Source organism: Tupaia chinensis, unplaced genomic scaffold (genome assembly GCF_000334495.1).
Source record: "Tupaia chinensis unplaced genomic scaffold, TupChi_1.0 Scaffold149424_1, whole genome shotgun sequence".
Classification (NCBI taxonomy): Eukaryota; Metazoa; Chordata; class Mammalia; order Scandentia; family Tupaiidae; genus Tupaia; species Tupaia belangeri.
The window spans coordinates 1,372,447-1,393,814 of record NW_006209268.1 but is presented as its reverse complement, the minus strand read 5'-3'; the positions used below and the strand labels follow the sequence as shown (position 1 = coordinate 1,393,814).

The 21,368-nt window shown below is 38.0% G+C and overlaps 1 protein-coding gene across 6 annotated transcripts in view; it reads right to left on the bottom strand.

Annotated features, from left to right (window-relative positions):
• Positions 1 to 21,368, bottom strand: part of BNC2 (basonuclin zinc finger protein 2) — a 515,687-nt gene that overhangs the window by 123,098 nt on the left and 371,221 nt on the right. For all 6 annotated transcript variants that reach the window (XM_027769370.1, XM_027769366.1, XM_006171180.2 and 3 more), the window contains one exon: positions 17,369 to 17,604. In XM_027769370.1, coding sequence (XP_027625171.1) covers positions 17,369 to 17,604 — 236 coding nt within the window. The remainder of the gene's footprint in view (positions 1 to 17,368; positions 17,605 to 21,368) is intronic.

The window sequence follows — 21,368 nt, the reverse complement described above, 5'->3', positions numbered from 1 at the left end:
TTTCAGATCCCAGATACTTTTCCATATGGGAAATAAAATATAGTAAAGTTCCCTTCCATCTGGTGCCTTGAAAAACATTTACCAATAAGTTTAACTGTGTATCTTTGATAATTTTGATATTCCAGATGCCTCTTTGTTACAGTTATCTTAAAATGTGAACCTTAAAAATAATTTTATTTACAGCACAGATCCAGGAATAAGGTAGGACAGACAAAAAAGAGAGGCCAAAATAGATGATACTGTCTGAAGGCTCTCTTTACTGTCCTGCAAATCGGAGACTACATTCCAGAACAAAAACCTACATGCACTAGACTATCTCCTACTTAATTACACACATGTATTACTTGTCAGTCAGGTAAGCTATCAGATGAACTAAATTTCTACGTACTATTTGTATTAATTTTTAATACAGAAAAATTAATTAAGCCATCTAGTTAAAACTTCAGGAGGTAAAAAAAAGTTGCAGGCAAGTTAGAGGTGGTGAATGGAAATTAATTATTTGGAACTCATCATTGCAAATTTGAGTAAAAGAAAAATAACAAAAGGAATATAGGCTAATTTCAAATTTGATATTCTTAATTTTAACAGGCACTACAATTTAATGTACAACATCTACATTTTAATTGGCCCAATTACTCCCCAAGTGGCACTAGCAACAGCAATTCCATGGAGATCATCTTGTTCTAAATGAGTGACTTCACAGGCAGCTTTTGTGAAATGATCATGATGGGGCTAAAAATGATCATCTCTGGTTTCTCACTAAAAGGGAATTTTAAAATAAGTTTTCATTAACTTGTCAAAACATTTATTAGTTAAGGAATAGGAAAGAAACACATTTTTACAGCTTAACTTCTGTGATCATAATTACAGAAGTTAGGTAATAAGTGGATTTTTCTATAAAAGCAGAATCTAATTAATTTGTACTAAAACACATGTGTTTAATTCAAGAAGTGGGAGCTGGGTTGAAAATTACTTTTGTTTAGTCAGTCATTTAATCACAGAGTTTGAATTAGTAGTATGATCAAGACAACTGGGGAATCTTATTTTAAAAAAACCTGAAAATCTTATTTTAAGCAGTAACTTTTCAAGTACATTAGAAATATGTCCAAACAGTATATTTACATATAACCCATTATTGTGTTAATTATAGAGTTTGTGTATCTATTCATTTGAAAATGTACTCAGTGTTCTCTGCTTTTCTTTAGCTTGGCTGGAGACATCAACCTCTACTAACCTAAAAGCTACAACAGGGACATAGTGTCTGTTTGCCAACTGTACATAACAGTCACTCTAGTAAATACCTGTTAAATGAATATATTTTCCTGAAGCCTCAAAACAAGGAGAAAAAAACTAATAGGAATTTTGTAAAAATAAAAACAAGAAAAAAGTTGGGACCAAGGGTTTTTGTTTATTATTAAAGAGAAGATCAAAGTTAGAAAAAAGACTATACACTAGAGTATATTAAATTATACATCTTAAATTTGCAATAATGAGTGCCAAATAATTAATTTCCATTCACCACCTCTAACTTGCCTTCAACTTTTCTGGATTTATTTCCCAAAGTTTTAGCTAGATGGCTGAATTAATTTTTCTTTATTACAAATTAAGACACATAGTAAAAGAGGCATTTTTCTTTATGTGTCTACCCTCGCACCACACAACTATCCAATGTGTGTGTGTGGGTGTGTGTGTGTGAGAGAGAGAGAGAGAGTTTTTAAACGTTTTTGCCATAGGGCATGTGCTGTGCTCGCCAGAGACACAGAGACACAGAAAGAAAGTGAGAAATCACCCTACAAAGGAGATGGCCATGCCACAATCCCTTCTCCTCCACTCTCTTCCTGGGATTTTTGAGCACGCACACACGTGTCTCTGGTGTGTTTCAAACAGCCGGGTCCAGAACTCATATTGCTATTTGCCATGTGGGAGTACATCACCTTTAATCACCATACCACCTGCTGGTCCCCAATGTATGTTTATTGTGACTCAAAGACAGAACCCAGTCTAACTAGAATTGCCCTGCAATTCTCAAAACTTACAGAAGAGGTTTACAGAAGTAAATATTCACAAATAAAAATTCTGTTAAAGGGGTTGGCCCTATTTGCAGTGATAAAGCATGTGCAGAGGGAGCTGGATCCCACATGTTTGACCATGGTTAAAGTACTGGCCAGGTGGCTTGACAAAATAAGAGAACTGAGGGATAACTAGCTCCCACTGGGGGGAAGGGTGCTTTCATACACATGCATTTAAAAAAAAAAAATCCTGCTTTGGGAGAATATTAGAATTTTACATAAGGAGAATTCATGACTGGAGAAATATTCCTGTTTATGTATTGAAAATAATAAAATTATTTAAACATTCTATGGTTCAAACTTTTAATTTATCCAGATGACCTACTCATTAACTTGAAATATGTTTTCTCATACCGTATATGAAAATATCATACATGAAAATATGCATATTACTGGTAGTTAAGATACATGAGTGTATGACTGTTAAAATTAAACAGAAATTGAAATATCTGTTTCCTACTACCACCAAAAATTACTTAAAACTTTCATTTTGAGTAAGTCAAGTATTTCTCAAATCCTTAAAATAATTTTTCTAGAACATTTTTCAATAGCTTTATTTTAAAAGAACTGTCCTTATAAGACACATAAGTAAAACTGGCTACAAAAATGCCTAAGAAAAGAGAGTTAATGGTTTTGCTCAATTAAAATGTAAAACCTCAGTGTCTTAAATTGCATTTATATGATTTTAAAGGAGGCTTCAGGAAGTCACTGTCTTGACAAGAGCATTCAGATTGCAGAGAAGGCTACAAAGGCGTTAATGACATTTACCCCCCTAATAAGAGCTGTTCACACTTCATGGTTTTTCCTTGTTATTGCTCAGGACAGACACTAGCACCTCATTGAAAGATCAGTGCTGCAAGGGAAAAAGGCCCCCTGAGACATCTCAGACTTGAGGAAAAGCACTAAATCAGGTGATGCTACAAAGATGACATGTTTGATTCTCAAGGGTTCTCACTCACCCTATGGCCATGGATTTGAGGCAGTTAACACACAGCCAATCAAACCCTCCCCCACTCCCAGAAGACAGAGCCATCCTCTTTTGCAGCAGGCATACTGAAGGCTAAGGAGAAAGGAAATAAACTTCCTTCAGGTGCCCTGGGTCTGGCAGGATCCAAGTATCTTGTACTACTCTCAGTTAATCTCCATCGATGTGTGGCTGAATGAATAATACACTGACCTTTTCACCTAAGAGACCACAATTTGAATCCAATGGAAAGTCACCAGAGAATCAATGGACAGAGGCACTCATATTTTAAAGCAATAAAGCACTGTAAAAGGGGAAAGGGATGGGAGGGGTGGGGGGGCTAGGGAGTGGGTTTCAATGTAGTTTTGGTGACAGATTTCAACCTAATTTCCCTGGCTCAGTCATTATGAATTGGAACCTTGATTCAGAATTGAAAAGCTCCCAGCACTGCCCCTGTGGATCTCAAAATCTGGCATAAGCCCATGGCTACTGCAAGACAGACATTCCCTCACATGTCAATACGTGGAAAAGCAATCCCTGCTGGTGATGGAATTATGGCTGACTCAATGGAATATACTCAGCATGAACTCTAATTCTGGCAAAGATGACAGCACATGGGAAACAAGTAGCTCTTAATTACTCTTTCAAGGGAGAATTTAAGTACATTTTGTTGTTAATTTGAATTTCTAAACATGTGTGCATACTTAAAAAGAAGCAAATAAATGAAGCAATTTAAGGTATTTCCCTTGCCTACCTTACATAAAATAGACTTAATATTAAAGAGTACTCAAAAGATGAAATTTACAGGATACTCTATTGTTTAAATTTCATTTTTTCTGAAGCCTGGCCTAATATAACCATAAGCCAATACTGTCAGTGGTCTGTGTTGCAAATATTTTCTTATTTATCCTATTGAGGAATCTGAAAGAAATGCCTGTTGTGCACTGAGCCTTCCTTCAAAATTGCATCCCAGAAAGGATGCAGTCTGCACCAGAGTCTTCAAATTATCACATTTACTCAATTACTATTTTTAAAACCAAAAGAAAAATCTACAACAGGAAAAAAAAAACATTAAAATTAAAAATAGAAAACACAGTAACCACAGTACTCATTCTAACTAGAAAGCTACCCCTGACACTATTATTATGGCTTTGTGAAAGAGTGAAAATTACAAGAGAACAAGGAAACCAGGTTAAAGCATTTCCTTGCAGAGAGAACCTTGGGCTCTGAAAATCTCTGAACAATGTTTGTCTGGAGCTATAAGAGCTAAATATACAGAAAACTGAAGATAAATTCTTGAAAGGAACTGCATACCAAATCAATATGTTGTGCCCTAATTTGGAGGCCTTAATGTATAATGCGTTAGTGCAGCCATACAAGACACTGAAACGGTGTGCTGGCCCTGTGGTCTGGTGGTTGGGGGACTTAGATTGCACAAGGTTGACCACATGGTTCCAATCCTGACCCTGGTGGATTGAAAAATATTCCAGGTGCCTGTGCAGCTATAACCAACATCCTGACCGGAAGGAGAGATGGGGAGATGGGATTGTGCCATGACCATAGCCCATTAAGGGTGCTCTTCCTATCTATCTCTCTTTGGTAAGTACACATGACCTCTAGACAAAAAAAAAAAGAAATACATTCATTCATTCATTCATTCAAACCAAGCACTATCCACTCTATTCTTTAAGTTCCCCATCTCAAGTCTACCTTGACCAGAAAAGACAGGTATGGGGAGAAGGAAAGGGAGAGAAGACAGTTGGTCATTCTATTACCACTAATAAAAGAAAACATTTCCTAGATAGCAACAAGGACCATGATGCCATGATGGTAGGTTACTAAAACAGTTGTTCATTAAGTCATTAGACAGTTATGTAACTTTTTAAGTCTCAGCAACAATTGCCAGGTCTGTGAACCATCAGAACCACTAGTCAGTTCCTTTAGAAAGGAATGGTGATATGCAAACATCTGATTAATCAAGAAGAGCTTCCAATCAACAGGCCCAGACCTAGCCTAACCACTCACCAACACCATAGCACAAAGATGCTTAACTAATTGAAATTCAATTCTCCCTGAACACTTGTTTACATCTCTTTCCAACACGGCAATCTTCCTACATGGAAAAGATTCTTGTTCGATCTTTTCTACTGAGTAACAATCTCTCTCTTATTTCTTAAGGATCTCCTCTTTCAACAAGTCTTCCTAGAATAATTTAATTTGGCAGTGGTTGCTTTGATTCTACTAGTAAATGTATTGGCCCACTTTCTATTTTCCAATAGCTGTTGGCATTACATATACAGTTATCATACATGAACCACATAATTATATCTTTATTTATGTTTGTCTCATCTGTATGGATTTAGCAAAAGCTTATAGAAATGTACACTGATCCTTATCTCATTCTCCACTTTTCAAAGCCTTCCATGACTTCTCATACCAGTACTTGGAATATAGGTCACTCCAAATAAACAGATGGTAGATGAGGCCTTGGCCTGGATAGTTGGCCCTCCTGTGATTTTCTGCTACAGTCATAATAGGTTTAGTTCTTGTGTAAGCCCTTCTCATCTTACACCCTTCCCTTCTGTCAAATTGGAGGAAGCATCAGAAAAGTACAGAATATAAAATAAAATATATGGGTAAGTAGAAGAATCACAAAGCTTCAGTTGCTCTAAAAACTTAAGGGGTTGGTGACAGGGACTAGAAGATCATTCTATTTAAGAAATTTAATTTACTGAGTAACACTATGAATTTAACATATTACTTCCCTTCATCTTGAAAAGTCCCTTAAGAAGGTACTATCAGCAAAATGAGGCTCATAGATATTTTGTACTTTTTGCATGACTAGAGACTAATTGGTAGAATGGAGATTTAAACCTAAAGTTCAGGAGCTTTTCACTTTAAACTCAACAAGAATGCTGCTCTAGAGATCACATAGTTTAATCAGTGCTTCACAGAGAATATCGTTTCAAGTAAATCTGAACTAGGTTTTAGCACATAACTGGCCAGTGAGCTGTGGACTCATTTGTGTGCCTCCTGAGAAATACAAAAGCCCCATTTCCATGTCCCACAGGTAAAAACCCTATTCCAGCAGTTACTCCACCCATTCTTGACTCTGGTAAGCTATCCATTATTTCTATGTCAAGAGGTAAAGAGAAGAAGTGTTTTTAATCTAACTCTGAGAACAAAACATGAAGCTACATCCTTAGATCTAAGGTGTTTATTTTCATTGCTGTTCAAATAGTTAGAGCTTTGGCAAGGGGTTTAAAATCCCTATATTCCACTCCCAGCTTTGACTCTCCTAAGACCTTTAGCCATAGTAACTTTATGGTTTGTTTTGTTTTGTTTTGTTTTTTAAGAATTATTTAACTCGGGGGAACCAGCAGTTAGCGTAATGGCTATGTCACTGGACTCCCACATAGTCGATCGTGGTTCGTGTCCTGGACCCGGTGGCTTAAAACTCACGCCGGGCACGTGTGCGTGCGTGCCCAAGATCCCAAGAGGAGAATGGAGGAGAAGGGACTGCGGCGTGACCATCCCCCCTGGGGGGTGATTTCTCGCTTTCTGTCTCTATGTCTCTCTCTGTCTGGCAAGCGCACGCGCCCTATAGCAAAAATCTCTCAGAAAAAAGTTCTCAAAAAAAAAAAAAAAAAAAAAAAAAAAAAAAGATTTATTTAACTCGGGACCAGCAGTTGGCATAATGGCTATGTCACTGGGCTCCCATGTAGTCAACCGTGGTTTGAGCCCCAGACCGGGTGGCTTAAACTTACACCAGTCATGTGTGAGTAGCCAAGACCCCGAGAAGAAAATGGAGAAGGGACTGCGGCGTGGTGATTCCCCCTGGAGGCTGATTTCTCAATTTCCATCTCTCTGTCATTCTGTCTCTCTGTCTCTGTCTTTCTAGCGAGCGCACACACTCTATAGCAAAAACCTCTCAAAATAAAAGAGAAAGAATTATTTAACGCTATTTATTTATTTATTTGACCAGAGAGGGACAGTGTGAGTGAGTGAGTGAGAGTGAGAGAGTGAGAGAGAAAGAGAGAGAGAGAGAGAGCAACCTGCCAGGTCTGGAATTTGAACTGCAGTCAGCATGTGGGAGTCCAGTGTCCTTAACCACTATGCCACCTGCTGGCCCCAGCCACAGTAACTTTAAAACCAGGGATAATAGTTTCTAAAACTCTCTAGTAGGGTAGTTTGAAGGATTGCCAGGATAATGTTTGTAGAGTGGTTCATACATTTTGGAAAAGAGACACTATACACACAATAAACTGAGGTCACAATACCCATTAAAAAGCTGCCTATCCTGAGTAAGTTTTACTTCATGCAATGGAGAAAAAGCCTACATACTTAAGTCATATTAACAAATTTATCATGTTCCCATTCATTCTGTTACAGGGCTCGGAAATATGTACTTGAAGAGTTGAAGAAATACAGAAAGACAAAAATGGTAGTTCATATGATATAGATTAAGTCATTTCTTTAAAAAATGCACATAGGTAAAATGTACATACAACAGAGTAACAGTTCCTAAGAGTTACCATGGCTTAGTTACTATACTTACTAGTTTATAAAAAATATCATTTAACCTTTATAGATGAAGAAAATGCTAAATATGTTGTTATCTCTCTTAGGTAACAGAGCTATCAAAAGGTGAAACCAGGGACCAGTGGTTAGCATAATGGCTATGTTGCTGGACTCCCATGTAATCAACACGGTTTGAGTCCCGGACCCAGTGGCTTAAAGTCACACAGGGCACGTATGCGTGCGTGTCTAAGATCCTGAGAGGAGAATAGAGGAGAAGGGATTGTGCCATGGCCATCCCCCCGAAGGGTGATTTTTCACTTTCTGTCTCTCTTTCTGGCAAATGCACGCGCCCTATAGCAAAACAAAACAAAACAAAACAAAAAAAAACAACTCTCTAAAAAAAAATTTTAAAAAGAAAAAAGGCGAAATCAGTCCAGCATTGGTGACACAAGCAAGCAAGCAAGGTGTTGCCACATAATTGCTGAGGCCACGTGGGAGGCCTGAAGTCAGTTTCTAGTCCAATCTAAAATAATTCAGATGTAGTGATACACACCTGTGGTCATAGCTAACTTGGAGACTAGGGCAAGAAAATCATGACAGGGTGAGATCCTATCAAAAATACCTTTCTTGGGCTAAAAGGTGTCATGGTGATTAAGGTGCTGGATTCCCACATTGCCTACCATGGTTTGAGTCTCGAACCTGGTGGCTTGAAAATCACACCAGGTGCATGTGCATGCATGCCCCAAATCCCAGGAGGAGAATGGAGAAGAGATTGCAGCCTGGCCATCCTCCCAGAGGGTGATTTCTCATTATCTCTTATTATCTCTCTCCGGCAAGTATACACATGCCCTATGGTAAAAAACTAAACCAAAACAAAACAAAACAAAAAACAAAACCAAAAAACAAACAAACAAACAAAAACAAAAAGAGGACACTCACACTCCGGTAGCATACCAGATTACAGAGCTGGAAGCTATGTGCTAACCATGGTTCCGGTCTTCCATCTGGTTGGCCTCAACACATGCTGGGTACACAGATGCTCAGGATCCTGGTGGGCTAGAGGACTAGAGGAAGGGGATCTGAATTGAGACTGAGCCCTGCAGAGGGTGTCCAGTACTTCCCTGCTCCCTTCTTCTTCCTGTCTCATGAGGATCTATTATAGATAATAATAATAAAGTGTATGGAAAATGTATAATATAAAAAAAAAATTATTCAAGGATTTTCTGGGGTGGAAAAGGTGAAACTAACACTCAACACTAAGACTGTCTAACTCCAAAGCCCACAGTCTTTGTCACTATACTCACTTGCCCCTTTATTTGTATCCAAGTATGTTCATATGTCTATATATATATACACACCTGTTATATGTATATTTCTGTACTATTATTTATTTATATTTGAAGACTAGCTACACTTTTGTCTGACTAGTTGGAAAGTCACTCTGCGTTAAGAGGCGTAGTGAAATGAGCAGGTAGGCAATAGGCTGTAATTGTCTGTATTATCATATTTTTCATCATATTAATAGTTAATGGTGGCTGAATATTGAGCAAGTGACACTACAAAACGTTTTATGTGCATCATCTCATTTTATCTTCACAACGAAGCTATGAGGTATTATCATTATCCCTGTTTTATAGGTGAGAAAAGCAAGGTAAACAAAGACACACACCTAATTTCACATATCTAGTAAGAACAAGAGCCAGGATTCAAACCCATGAACCTGCCTCACTGTATGACTTTGCTGTATTAAGCTTTCTTGTCTAACTGTATAAGGAGAAGGTATACTTATGGCTATTCTACCACACTTGAGTGGAGCATAGACCTGTGCTCATCTTTCATGATGCGAGGTGCAGGTGAGAGTGGCTGCTCAGCCTAAGACCACCTGTATCAGCCCCCTTCAGTAACATACCCATTCATTCTGATCAATAGCATTTGGGGATTAAATTTCCTATTCCACTACCAGGGCTAGCTCATGAGAATGTTCCACACAGAACCTTCACCCTCTTTCAGAGTTACTACTTGAATGAGGAACCTAAGTCTTCAGGGAATGGTCGAGTCATAGAGTGGTGCTGGTCCTTAACCAGCCCTCCCCAAACAAACTGACGGAAAGTGTCCGTCCACTAGAATGCTACCTAGACTTGCTGAGAGAAACAAACTCCTGTTATGTTAGTATTTCAGGGTTTATTTTCTAAAACGACTAGCATTTACCTTATTGATATTAACACCTGAACATATTCATTATGTTTTTCAGAGCACTGACATCTGTAGAGAAACATGTTTGGCATGTGATATTTACCGGCTGTCATTGTTCAAAGTTAACTTTGTACATAGATATTAGTGAATATACTGATTTATTGTGTAGGCATTTAAAATATACTTTTCATCTACATCATTTCATCTTTTTATCCAGTCAATCAAAGGCCAAAGAGGTATAAGAGGTTATCTCAATTTTTTTTAAGAGGGATTTTTTTGCAATGGGGTGTGTGTGTGCACACTGGAGAGACTGAGACAGACAGAGAGACAGAAAGTGAGAAATCATTATCCCCCAGAGGGAATGGACATACTGCAATCCCTTCTCTTCCAATCTCCTCTTAGGATTTGGGCACACATGCACACATGCCAGGTGTGAGTTTCAAGCCACTGGATCCATGACTTGAACTATAGGCGACCATGTGGGATTCCAGTGCCCCACCCACCATGCTATCTGCCAGCCCCAACCTTTGTTTTTTTATACTCAACTACAAAAGACATATATCTTTGGAAAGATAAGTCAAAGCCAAAACTTATAATGAAGTATTAATGACAAAATAGATCCGTGGAACAAGTTTTAATCATAAAAATGAGAGAAAATAAAGACAAAGATGACCTGACATATCAGTAAGTAGCTGAAGAAAGAACAAGCAAACACACAAAAATAATTTCATCTAATTTTGTCTAATGCCTGACTTAAGTGGGTTTGTCACTATGTTAAAAAAAAAGAGATCTTAAAGTACTCTGTTGGTTCTAGACTTTCAGGCCTCCTTTCTTCCCTAAACCCAACCATTATTATTATTACTTTAAAGAATTATTTATTTAATTTTATTAATTATTATTATTTTCAATTTGTTATAGGGCATGTACACTCATCAGACAGAGATGGGGGTAAGAGTGGGTGGAGGTGGTACAGGGGTGGTTTATGAGAAAGCAAGCTGCCAGGTCTGGGCCTGGAACTGAGGTCACCCATGTGGGATTCCAGTGACTAAACTACCTTGCCACCTGCTGGCCCCAACCAGGTTATTACTAATATACAAGAGTCTCACCTATTCAATTCTGAAAAGACAGCTTGGTAGTCTTAAAAACATAAAAACAAATACTAGAACACTGTCTGCAAAGTCAGACATCTGAATTCAAATCGGATTTTAAAATTTCTTCCTTCTAATATTTAATACAGCCTATCATATTTCATGAAGGGTACCCAGTGCTGGGAAGTGGGTTTAGTGATGAGCTGTTGTCTGATGCTTCGGGAAGGCAAAAGTGCACCAACTGTGCCAATTAAGAGTATCTGTGATCATGGAAAAGTGACGTAGCCTCTTGAATCCCCCAACTATAGTTATACCTAATTCTAATTTACAGGCACCATCTATAAAGAGATCGTATGAGAATAAATAGAGCTAACTTATATGAACCTGTCCACAAAGGGCTGTTTAAATACAAGTGTTTGTTTAATATTGACATTTTCTACCACATACATACCACAGAACAATTATTCTACACCAGACTACTAGCTTGGAGGTACGGGACGCCTTGCTGTTCTTCTCAGTGCCCTCAACAGCCCAGTGGCTGCTAAAGCAGTCAATCTCCAGGAAGCTGGAAGAAATACTAAAGGCCCTTTGACCAATTGAAATTATTGAATATTCTGAGTTCCGTGGTGAAACATCAAGCTGTACCAAGTTAAGAAGATTTCTTTACCCATTGATTTAACAAATATTTATTGAGTACCCTGCATTTGTGGTGTTCCCTAGTGAGGAAAACAGAAAAAACATTTTAACAGTTGACTTAATTAATTGATTGATTTTAAATTGTGATAGAAGCTTGAAGGAAACAAAGTCCTGAGATAAAGCCACACCAAACAATACCTACATTGCTGTTCCTCTTTAAGAAAATGAAACTTTGGCGGATATCTAAAGGACAAGAAATTACCCATGCAGAGAAGAAATCCCACATGCAAATAACCATAATGAGGAAGAGCTAAGTATGTCCAGGAGCTTCTGATGAATGAACTTGACAGGTAAAGGTTATGAAGTGGGAAAGAACTGTGAAATCTATGCACCTATTCTCATAGAACACTTACTCCAGGACTTCCCAAGAGTATGTGTTATGATAATATGTAATAGAAAGCTCTAACAGAAGGATCTACTATATACTAGTTCCAAATCAAAAGTTGGGCTTCTCAAAGATTAATGCCCCCTCACTGGTCTCTGAGAGATGCTGAGAAATGTTCTTCTACTGTGTTGAGTGTGCTATTAAAACACAAGTAACTTCTGGTATGCATCACTACTACTCTTGCCGTGAGGCTGCTGACACCTGAGTTAATTATTCACACGCTAAATGAAGTTGGGTCTGAATTCTGGCAGGATACACTTGCAAATAGGGAGATTTGTACAGACAGAACTCTTTTTTTTTTTTGGAGAGGTTTTTTGCTATAGGGCACGTGCCCTCACCATAAAGACAGAGACAGAAAGCAAGAAATCACTCCCCAGGGGGGATGGCCATGCCACAATCCCTTTTCCTCCCTTCTCCTCTCAGGATCTTGGGTACGCACGCACACGCGCCCAGCGTGAGTTTAAGCCACCGGGTCTGGTACTCGAACTGCGGACGACTACATGGGAGTCCAGCGACATAGCCATTACACTAACTGCTGGTTCCTAAACAGAACTCTTTTAAATGACTCAAATCGACAATGAAAATCACCTATATTCTTATTTTTTAAATAATTCTTTTAAAATTCTTTTTAACTTTATTAATTATTATTATTATTGTTTTTAATTTGACCAGAGACAGACAGTGACTGGGGATGGGGGTAGTGAGCCTCCAGATCTGGGACTCGAACCAGGGTCAGCCAAGTGGAAGCCAGTGCCTTTAACGCCATACCACCTGCTGGCCTCTCTTAAAAGTTCATTCTTTTAATAAGTCTGTAGATCTGGTCTTCCCTATTGCCAGCATCTTTATCTTCTACAAAACGGGTAGTCTTTTTTTTTTATTCCATTTCATGGAAAAGATAATTTGAAGGGCCACAGAAAGTTACTTGCTTCTTTGAAGTATTCATATTCTTATTTTTAAGGTCAAAGGCAGAGAGAATATAGAGAAAGGACAAAAGGCCGAATTCTGCCTTCTATTCCTTGTCCAAAAAATGTATCAGAAGATACAGATCTGAAATAAGAATTGTTCTTTAGTAGCAGAAAAAACATTGTATGTTCCCTTATAATTAGATTTTAACACCTAATTATATGTTTCCATTTTTTTTTATTGGGGGGGGGGGATACAGTTAAAATTTAGCTCATTTTTCCCTGTACTTTCTGGATGAATACTTTAGTAAGTTCTCAGCAGAACAGTGGGTTCTTTATCTTTGAGATGTTACCTGGATTCAGGATCAGTGGGTAGTGTGGTGGTTAAGGCACTGGAATTCCTACATGGTCAACAACAGTTTGAGTCCTGGATCTGGTGGGTTTGTGTGTGAATCTCTCTCTCTCTCTCTGGCAAAGCTCATGCGAAAAATAAATAAATAAATAAATAAATAAATAAATAATTCTATTAAAGGAAGGTATTACCTGGATTCTTATATAACTGTAGTCCAGGTTATACTATGCACTTCACACCCAACTGGCTAGTTTATAATCACATAAGAAAAAAGTTAATTTTTATCACAAAAAAAATTGCAAGATCCCTGACAGAATATCAGGTTTTTTATGGACTATGTGGCTTCCCCTCTTCTCTTAATAACTTCTTCATAAAGGGACCAGCAGATGATGTAAGGGTTTCATTGCTGGTCTCCCACATGCCAGCCATAGTTCAAGTCCTGGACCAGGAGGCTTGAAACACACTGGGGTGGGTGCGCAGGTGTGTGTGTGTGTGTGTGTGCACACATACCTAGAATTCCAAGAGGAGAATGAAGGAGAAGGGACTGTGGTGTGGCCATCCCTGCAAAGAGGTGATTTCTTTCTGTCTATCTCTCTGGTGAGCATACATGTCCTAAAGCAAAAAATATCTCTAACAACAATAAATAAATAAATAAATAAACAAATAAAATAATCCCATCATACACTTTCAGGTGATAACGTTGAATGGGCTATTCTTCTCTTTTTGCCAATTCAAAAAATTCAAAATCTGAGCACATATCTGCTTATCTACCACATTCAAAATGCTCTGAAGGCAGGTTTACTGTGTATCCATAAGGGAAGCAGGTTTGGGCCCAGAGAGAGTTAAATTAATATCCTGGCTTGACCAGTTCAACTTACTGTACATCTTCATTTGCCCAGTAACACAATCTATAGCCAACTGCTAACCAAGTCAATATGTGGTAAGACTAACAGCCACCCTAACTTGCCTTGATAATTATTCTTCTTTAACTGACATAATATTCAATATACTGTTGTTCAGAGCAATAATGCTAAAATTGATGCCTTGAGGGCTACAAGACAATTGGGTTTTAGGCAGATAAAATGACTTGTACACTAATAGTGCATCATGGGGTTCCACAGCCTTCAAACACACATATTATTTGTACAAAAATGCTCTCTCTCTCTATATATATATATATATGTATATATAATATATATATATATATATATACATATATACACACACACACACACACATATATATTCAGATATTTGTGCATAAATTATAATGACTACACGTAACTAAAAAAATTACCCAATAATCAAATAGCATTGCTTTAGAAGAAAACAATTCATTTCCACAGTCCTTGAGTTTTTTAAACAAAAGTACTTGTTTTCACTTCATAATTTATAACAATTTTGTGTCCTGCAATCCTTTGCTTCTTTTTAAATGAAAACCTGTTTTCACAAGGAACCTTTCGATTATAAATACTGAATGAAAAAAGAAGCATCACTTAAATCTATATTACATCAATACTATCAATAAAACAAGACAGAAACAAAATTCCTATATTGTAAAAATAATACATGATTTACTCAAATGCACAAAAATATAAAATTTGAGACTTTTTCTACATTTATTTTAAACCAATAAAATTAATTATAATTTAAATATCATAAGTGACAATGTTCTACACATGCAGTATTTCCCCTCTAAATAAGAGACTACATAAATTTCGATTTGTGTTTTTGTTAAATCGTCTTCTCAGATTTAACTTCTTTCACAATTTTATCATATTTTTAGATCCTGGGCATTTGCACAAACAAAAAAAAATAGAATGCATTTTAAAGGCATATAGTTTCCATATTTGCCTTAGAGATATGCTACAATGTTGGGAAAAAAGATTAATACCTCAATAATTATTTCAAGTAAAATCTAAAACAAAAGCACTGGTCAAGGCAGCATAATAGTACTACAACAGAACCAGCAAGGTCTATATTCACTGCTATTAGAATGCTAAATGAGTTGCATGTTAAGGTGGCAAATCAGAGCCATGCACATATTTATTTGAATAGGATAGAAAGACACAATGCATATGGTCTAGATTCCTAGGCAAAAAAAAAAAAAAAAATACAGGTGGAACTGAAATACAAAACTAATAAGAGAAGTAGCATCACAGTGGTACCAGATTGGAACAAAATATATGAAGGTTTTGAATAAAGGGAAGACTCACTGTTAGCCAAACTATCAGTTCCATTCAAACACCTGTGAAAGTTTTTCCCTCTAAGTAGAGTGAAATCCATCCAAAACAGACATTAATAGTTGTGGAAATGACTGCAGAAAGACATGGTACTGTATGGACCTCAGGGTCAGAGAGCCAGGATTGTGAAACTGGTTCCATGCTTTATTTTTCCTGGCCCCTTCCTTCCTGAATCACATGCCCCTTAGGTCTCCTAACCACCCAGAACTTATCATTTATCACACTGAAATGTCCCCATCCTAAGGCAAATGAGCTAATGCTTGTGAACATGGTCTATAAACTGAAAACATATTATTACCATTATCACCATCATCTCATCTTTCAAGGGCCACATTTTCTATGCCTTCCAAGTTGAGGTTTCCACTAAAGAAACCATTCTTTTCTGGGAACATACAGGTTATCCCACCTCCCATATCTTTCTCCACTGCTCTGCTGTCCTCACCACACATTAGAATGACAGGAGTTTGTTTTGATGCCAGGTTCAAGTGAAGGGGAGTGTGAAACTCCCCAGGCAACACAAACCAAGCTGGCAGCTAAGGCCTAGCACATAACACAGGTGGTTCAAGGAATAAATATTGAGAGATATCTCTAGTGTTACATAAAGCTAGCAGAGACAAAGCTAGATTTTTATTTTTTGGAGGGGTCAATTCTTCCAATATTATCCCCACAGGAAATTTCCAAAGTGGCTTCATGTTGTACCCTTTGAAATTGAGATATCCTTCATCAGGAGAAAATATGGGTACTTCTTCATCATTAAGTGTAGTCTTTTGGGATCCTGAAGATTCCCCTAACACTGTTCTCATCATTTACCCCTCATGGGTTGTAACAAAACAAATGCCTTAAAAACATTTCAGAAGTAAAGTATATAATGCAGGAGCCAGCAGGTAGCATGGTGGTTAAGGTGCTGAACTCCCACAGGGCCGACCTTGCAGCGGTTTGCTTTCTCACTCTCCCTCCCTCCCTCTTTCTTCTCTCCCTTTCTCCTTCTCTCTCCCGCACTCTGGTGAGCACCTGTGTCCTACAGCAAAAGTTAAAATAATAATAAATAAAATTAAATTAATTTTAAAAAAAATTAGTGCTAAGGACCAGATAAGTATAGAAAAAAGTATGCAATGCAAAATGACAAGAAAGAAAGAAAGCAAGCAAGCAAGCAAGCAAGCAAGCAAGCAAGCGAGTGAGCGCAAGCGGGATGGAGGGAGGGAGGGAGGAAGGAAGGAAGGAAGGAAAGAAGGAAGGAAAAGAAAGGAAGATTGGTGGCTGGGACAGGGGAATGGGTAAAAGCTGAGGGTCTCTCAAAAGCTCTTAAGGCTTTAAGATCTTTACTAAATTGATATGCCACTGATACAGACTGGCCCATGTCTGTAAGAACAGGTACTAGAAGACCAAATATAGTCATGCTTGCATGTTTCAGAATGTAGAGCTCTAGAGGCTATGCCATGAGCATTTCCTGGTTATAAAAGGGATTTTATGGAGGTACACTTAGATGGTGAAACAATAGTGAAGATACCCAGACAATCAGAAACAAAACAAAACATACCACACCTACAAATTAAGAAGAAAAGCTCTAATAAGTCTAATCACACCCCCATTACACAATATTTTCACAGCCCCATCATTTAACTCAAAATAAGGATTTTAATAGGGCTACATAATACTACTTCTTGGAGAAGCCCAAAAGCCCAGGCTGTAGGGAGAGAGTTGAATTCAAAAAGGCGCAAACAACACAATAGCCAAGAGGCCACTTTTTCTCTCCTAATATACACCACTGAGGCCCAGCACAGTGGGCTGGGATAGCTCTCCTTTTTCCAATACTCTGATAAGCTATCAAAGTGACCTTTTTAATCAGAGGAGTATGTTCATTCCTAGATCTGCAAGGGACAAGAAGGAGAGCAACTGTGTGTCAAGGGTTCTCACCCAACCCTCCTAGAGCTGGCCCCAGACTCAAGTCTCCCCTACCTGAAGGATGTATCCCCGGACGTAGTCCCGCAGAGTCCAGCCCAGGCCATGCAGTATGTGGAGCACTTCTTCTTGCTTCAGGACACTGAAGAGTCGGTCCAGGAGGATCTTTAGTCGCACAGGGACTGCCTGCGTCCCATAGAGCATCAGGCTGCTGATGTCAAACACCACGTTGGACTGCACAATCTCCACTTGGGTGGGGTGGTACAAGTGCTGCGTGCTGAGCTTATCCAAGGCTGTACAGGTCTCACCAAAGTTCCAGAGATTGGGGGTCAGGAAGGTGGATTGGAATAAAGATATAAAGAAGGAAGACAGAGACAGAAATTAGAAACATTACTGGAAGTTATCAGGGCTCCATTTCTACAGATGGGTGATAGCTGCAGATGTTTAAGCAAGATTTTACAATGTAAATAGCTCTCTTCCCCTCTTCTCCCCTTTGAACCCCCACCCTTTTTAGATTCAGTGTGTTTATAAATTGCAGACAACAGCAAATACAAAACACATTCATCTTTCAGAAAGAAAGTCACTCTGGCTAGCTCTAAACTCCTAATTAATTTGATAATTGAACAACTATGGCTCAGAGTTGCAAGGATTCAAGGTGCTCAACTCAAGATACCATGGTCCCCCTCGTCCCCTGACCAAAAACTAAAGACAAACACAAAAAACAATTCCTAACTCTTGTCATAAGAGGCTCAACCAATTATCACTTCAAATAAGATTCACTCCTATAATACCTGAATAGTTTAAAGAAAAGAGGAGTATATTCTTTATAACATTATGGGGTAAAAGATCAAATTCAGAGGTAACAAGCAAAGCCAACATCTGAGTGAGGGCTAGTAATTTAACTCAAGTTAAATTAATTAATGAGATTATCTGAAGACTTTGTTCTTCCAATGTCCTTCCTGTTCACTTATTTAAAAAAGTTTCGGGTTCACTGGCATGTTCTTTGGAAGTTATTTAGGGAAAAAAAAGCAAGACGTAACTGAGTCATTTTGACAAAAAGCTCTGAAAGAGGATAGGATGAAAATAAAACAATTGACTAAAAGACTAAAGTCAAAATTTGAGAATTTCTGTATACTTCAGATAACTGCATTATCTCTGCAGAGACCACTGAGGATGGCCATTCTCAGAATAAATACTTTCAAAGAAACTAACACTTCAAGGATTGGGTTATTTTTTTCCACAGCTAAGGGATTACATCTTTTACATAGAACTGAAAGCCAGGTAAGGAATTCTAGTTCTCATTTGTGTATCTTAGTAGATGAGAGAGAAGCTACTGCTGCTAGTGTAATTAATTTGCCTCAGTTTCCCTAAAATGAACAATTAAGATAACATTGTCTCACAGTGCTTAAAGAGGTGCTGCAAGGATTGAGATGATGAATGAGAGGTACTTTGAACTCCTTCAGAAAGCACAAAAGGCTTCAGATTAACTATCAGAATTATACACAGATGCACTTTTAGAGATTATAAAAAGATAAACATTAAGTCTTAAGGACAGTCGTTTAACTTAGAATCAAGCAAGTGGATATCCAATAACATCCAGGCTCAAATCATAAGACCCAGGTTTCTGCAAAATCTGAAGTACTGCAAGGCCTTTCTTATCGTCTCTTCCCAGCACCTAATCCCATAGTTGTATGGGCTACAGTTTATGTGCATTCTGAGCAACTCCTACTTTAAAATACTAGTGTTTCTGCATAATAATGGAGGTATTTAAAAGTGCATGCACACAGTTTTTTTTTAGTATTTCAAATGTATTTTTTTCAGGGCTCCTCCTCCATTCTCGTTTCCTCCTGACTTGTGGTCACTAGAGAGTTCATGTACTCTTGATAAATTGCTTTCTTACATCCACAGTGTAAAGGCCCTTATCATTTACCCGCTGGCTTCATTCAACACATTTACTCCCAGGAATACTTTGTCAAAGAGTTCGGGTTTCCTCATACTTCATTTCTTGCAGCTGATTTGTCTGATCTTTCCTATTCTAGTGGTTAAGTCAACTTTGAATAAATAGCCTTAAAAATTAATTTAACGTTTGGGAAAGATAAGGGATTCACAAGCCTAGGGATTGAAGTCTTCTCTCACTCCACAGGGCATTTAGACTGCAAAAAAGCAGGAAAGGAGTATTATTATCCCTGTTCCTCTTCAAGTACAGCTTAACTACTCAGCTTTTGATGGGTGGCTGATTTGCTTACAGAATTTAGTGAGCAGAGCAAGAGAAATCTGCTCCTCCTTCAGTTCTCTTCTTCTGCCCTTCTGGGTCATATTAGACACTTCTTTGCACAAAATACTGCCAGGACCACAACAAATACGAACTTGAGAGGATTCAGTAAGGGAGAAAAAACTGTCACCAGATACTGATTTTTATACATGTCTGGCAATTTGTACCTTGACATTAAATATATGCAGATATGTGTGTACCAATGTGTTCAAATGCTGTCTAGAAAACTGCGGCCCCTCCCCCAAACATTAAAAAAAAACTAGTAGTTTTAAAAAATGAGGACAACTAGCACATTGAAGGTATAGAAAAAAAAGAGAGAAGTATTCAGAGTTGAAAAAGCACAGGTAGAACAGGTAAGGCAAAAATTATTTCCTACATAAGCTTTTTAGAACTCTCATTGGAGAGTGAGGGTATTATAAGGCTTTCACTTGATTATTCTTCCTAAGTATGTCACACATCAAAAATTAAGGCTACCAAGACCAGCAGTTAGTATAATGGCTGGACTCCCATGTAGTTGCTCGCGATTCAATTCCCGGCCCAATGGTTTTAACTCACACCAGGCGTGTGTGTGTGCGTGCCCAAGATCACAAGAGGAGAACGGAGAGAAGGGATTGTGGCATGGCCATCCCCCTGGGGGATGATTCCTCGCTTTTTGTCTCTCCGTCTCTCTCTGTCTTTCTAGCGAGCGCATGCGCCCTATAGCAAAAACCTCTCATAAATAAATAAATACCCACATAGCTATACAGCAGGGGTCAACAACTTGTTCTACATATAAAGGCGCATAGGTTTGTGGAGCACACTCATTTCCAACTACTCATCTCCGCTAGCATAGCAGAAAATTAGTTATATGTAAATGAGACTTAAACTAATATGTTTGTCTGTGTTCCACCAAAACTTTACTGACACAAACAGGCACCTGGCCAACTTTAAGCCTTGACACAAACAATGAAGATATTTAAATAAAGTCAAGAGTAGATAATGTAAAAGCCCTACAAATGTAGTTTAGGCAGCAATTATCTAAAATGAGCCATAGATGAAGACTTGAAAAATATTAAACTACCTAACCTACAGATGTCAACTGCTACTCTAATATAAACATATCATCAAAGATTATAATCTATCAAATTTCTTGAATGTATCAGTTTTCTGCTTTATTACTGCTGAGTCACAGAATCAACGAATGGTGCCAATTTTGGGGAAGTATCTCTGGCAGAAAAATACTAAATAATTTCTTTGAAGTATTATAGTATCTTTAAGGTAAGAGTTGGACTTCTGCCTAATTTCACCATCTTCCTATGTCTGATGCAGAGGATTCCAGTTTGGATCTTGTAGGGTTAAGAATATGAGTTAGGCCCATGGGGGGTGAGGACAGGTAGGACGAACATTTGTTCATCAGGATAGAGTGGGAAAGATTTCACTTACTTTAATATTTTATGGGCCTAACAGTCTGTTAAATTTTCCTATATCAATGGTAATGCCAAGATCATGCTTCCAACAAATTCTTAACCAGAAGTTGGATGTTCAGATATTTAAAAGTGAAGCGGCTCTCAGTGAGGCTCGAGTGAGCATGGATTAGAGAACTTTCAATCATCTGTTACTGTATTCCTTCCTTTAAAGTTGTTTAATAATCTCAGGGGAGGAACTTGAAGTACAGTCCGAAAAGCACTTTTATTTATTTATTTATTTTTATTATAATATCATGGCACCAACTGTTATATCTGCTTTGTGTCTACTCTCCTTCACTCTGGTGATAAAACTGGATTTCTCTTTGGGAAACCACTTTCC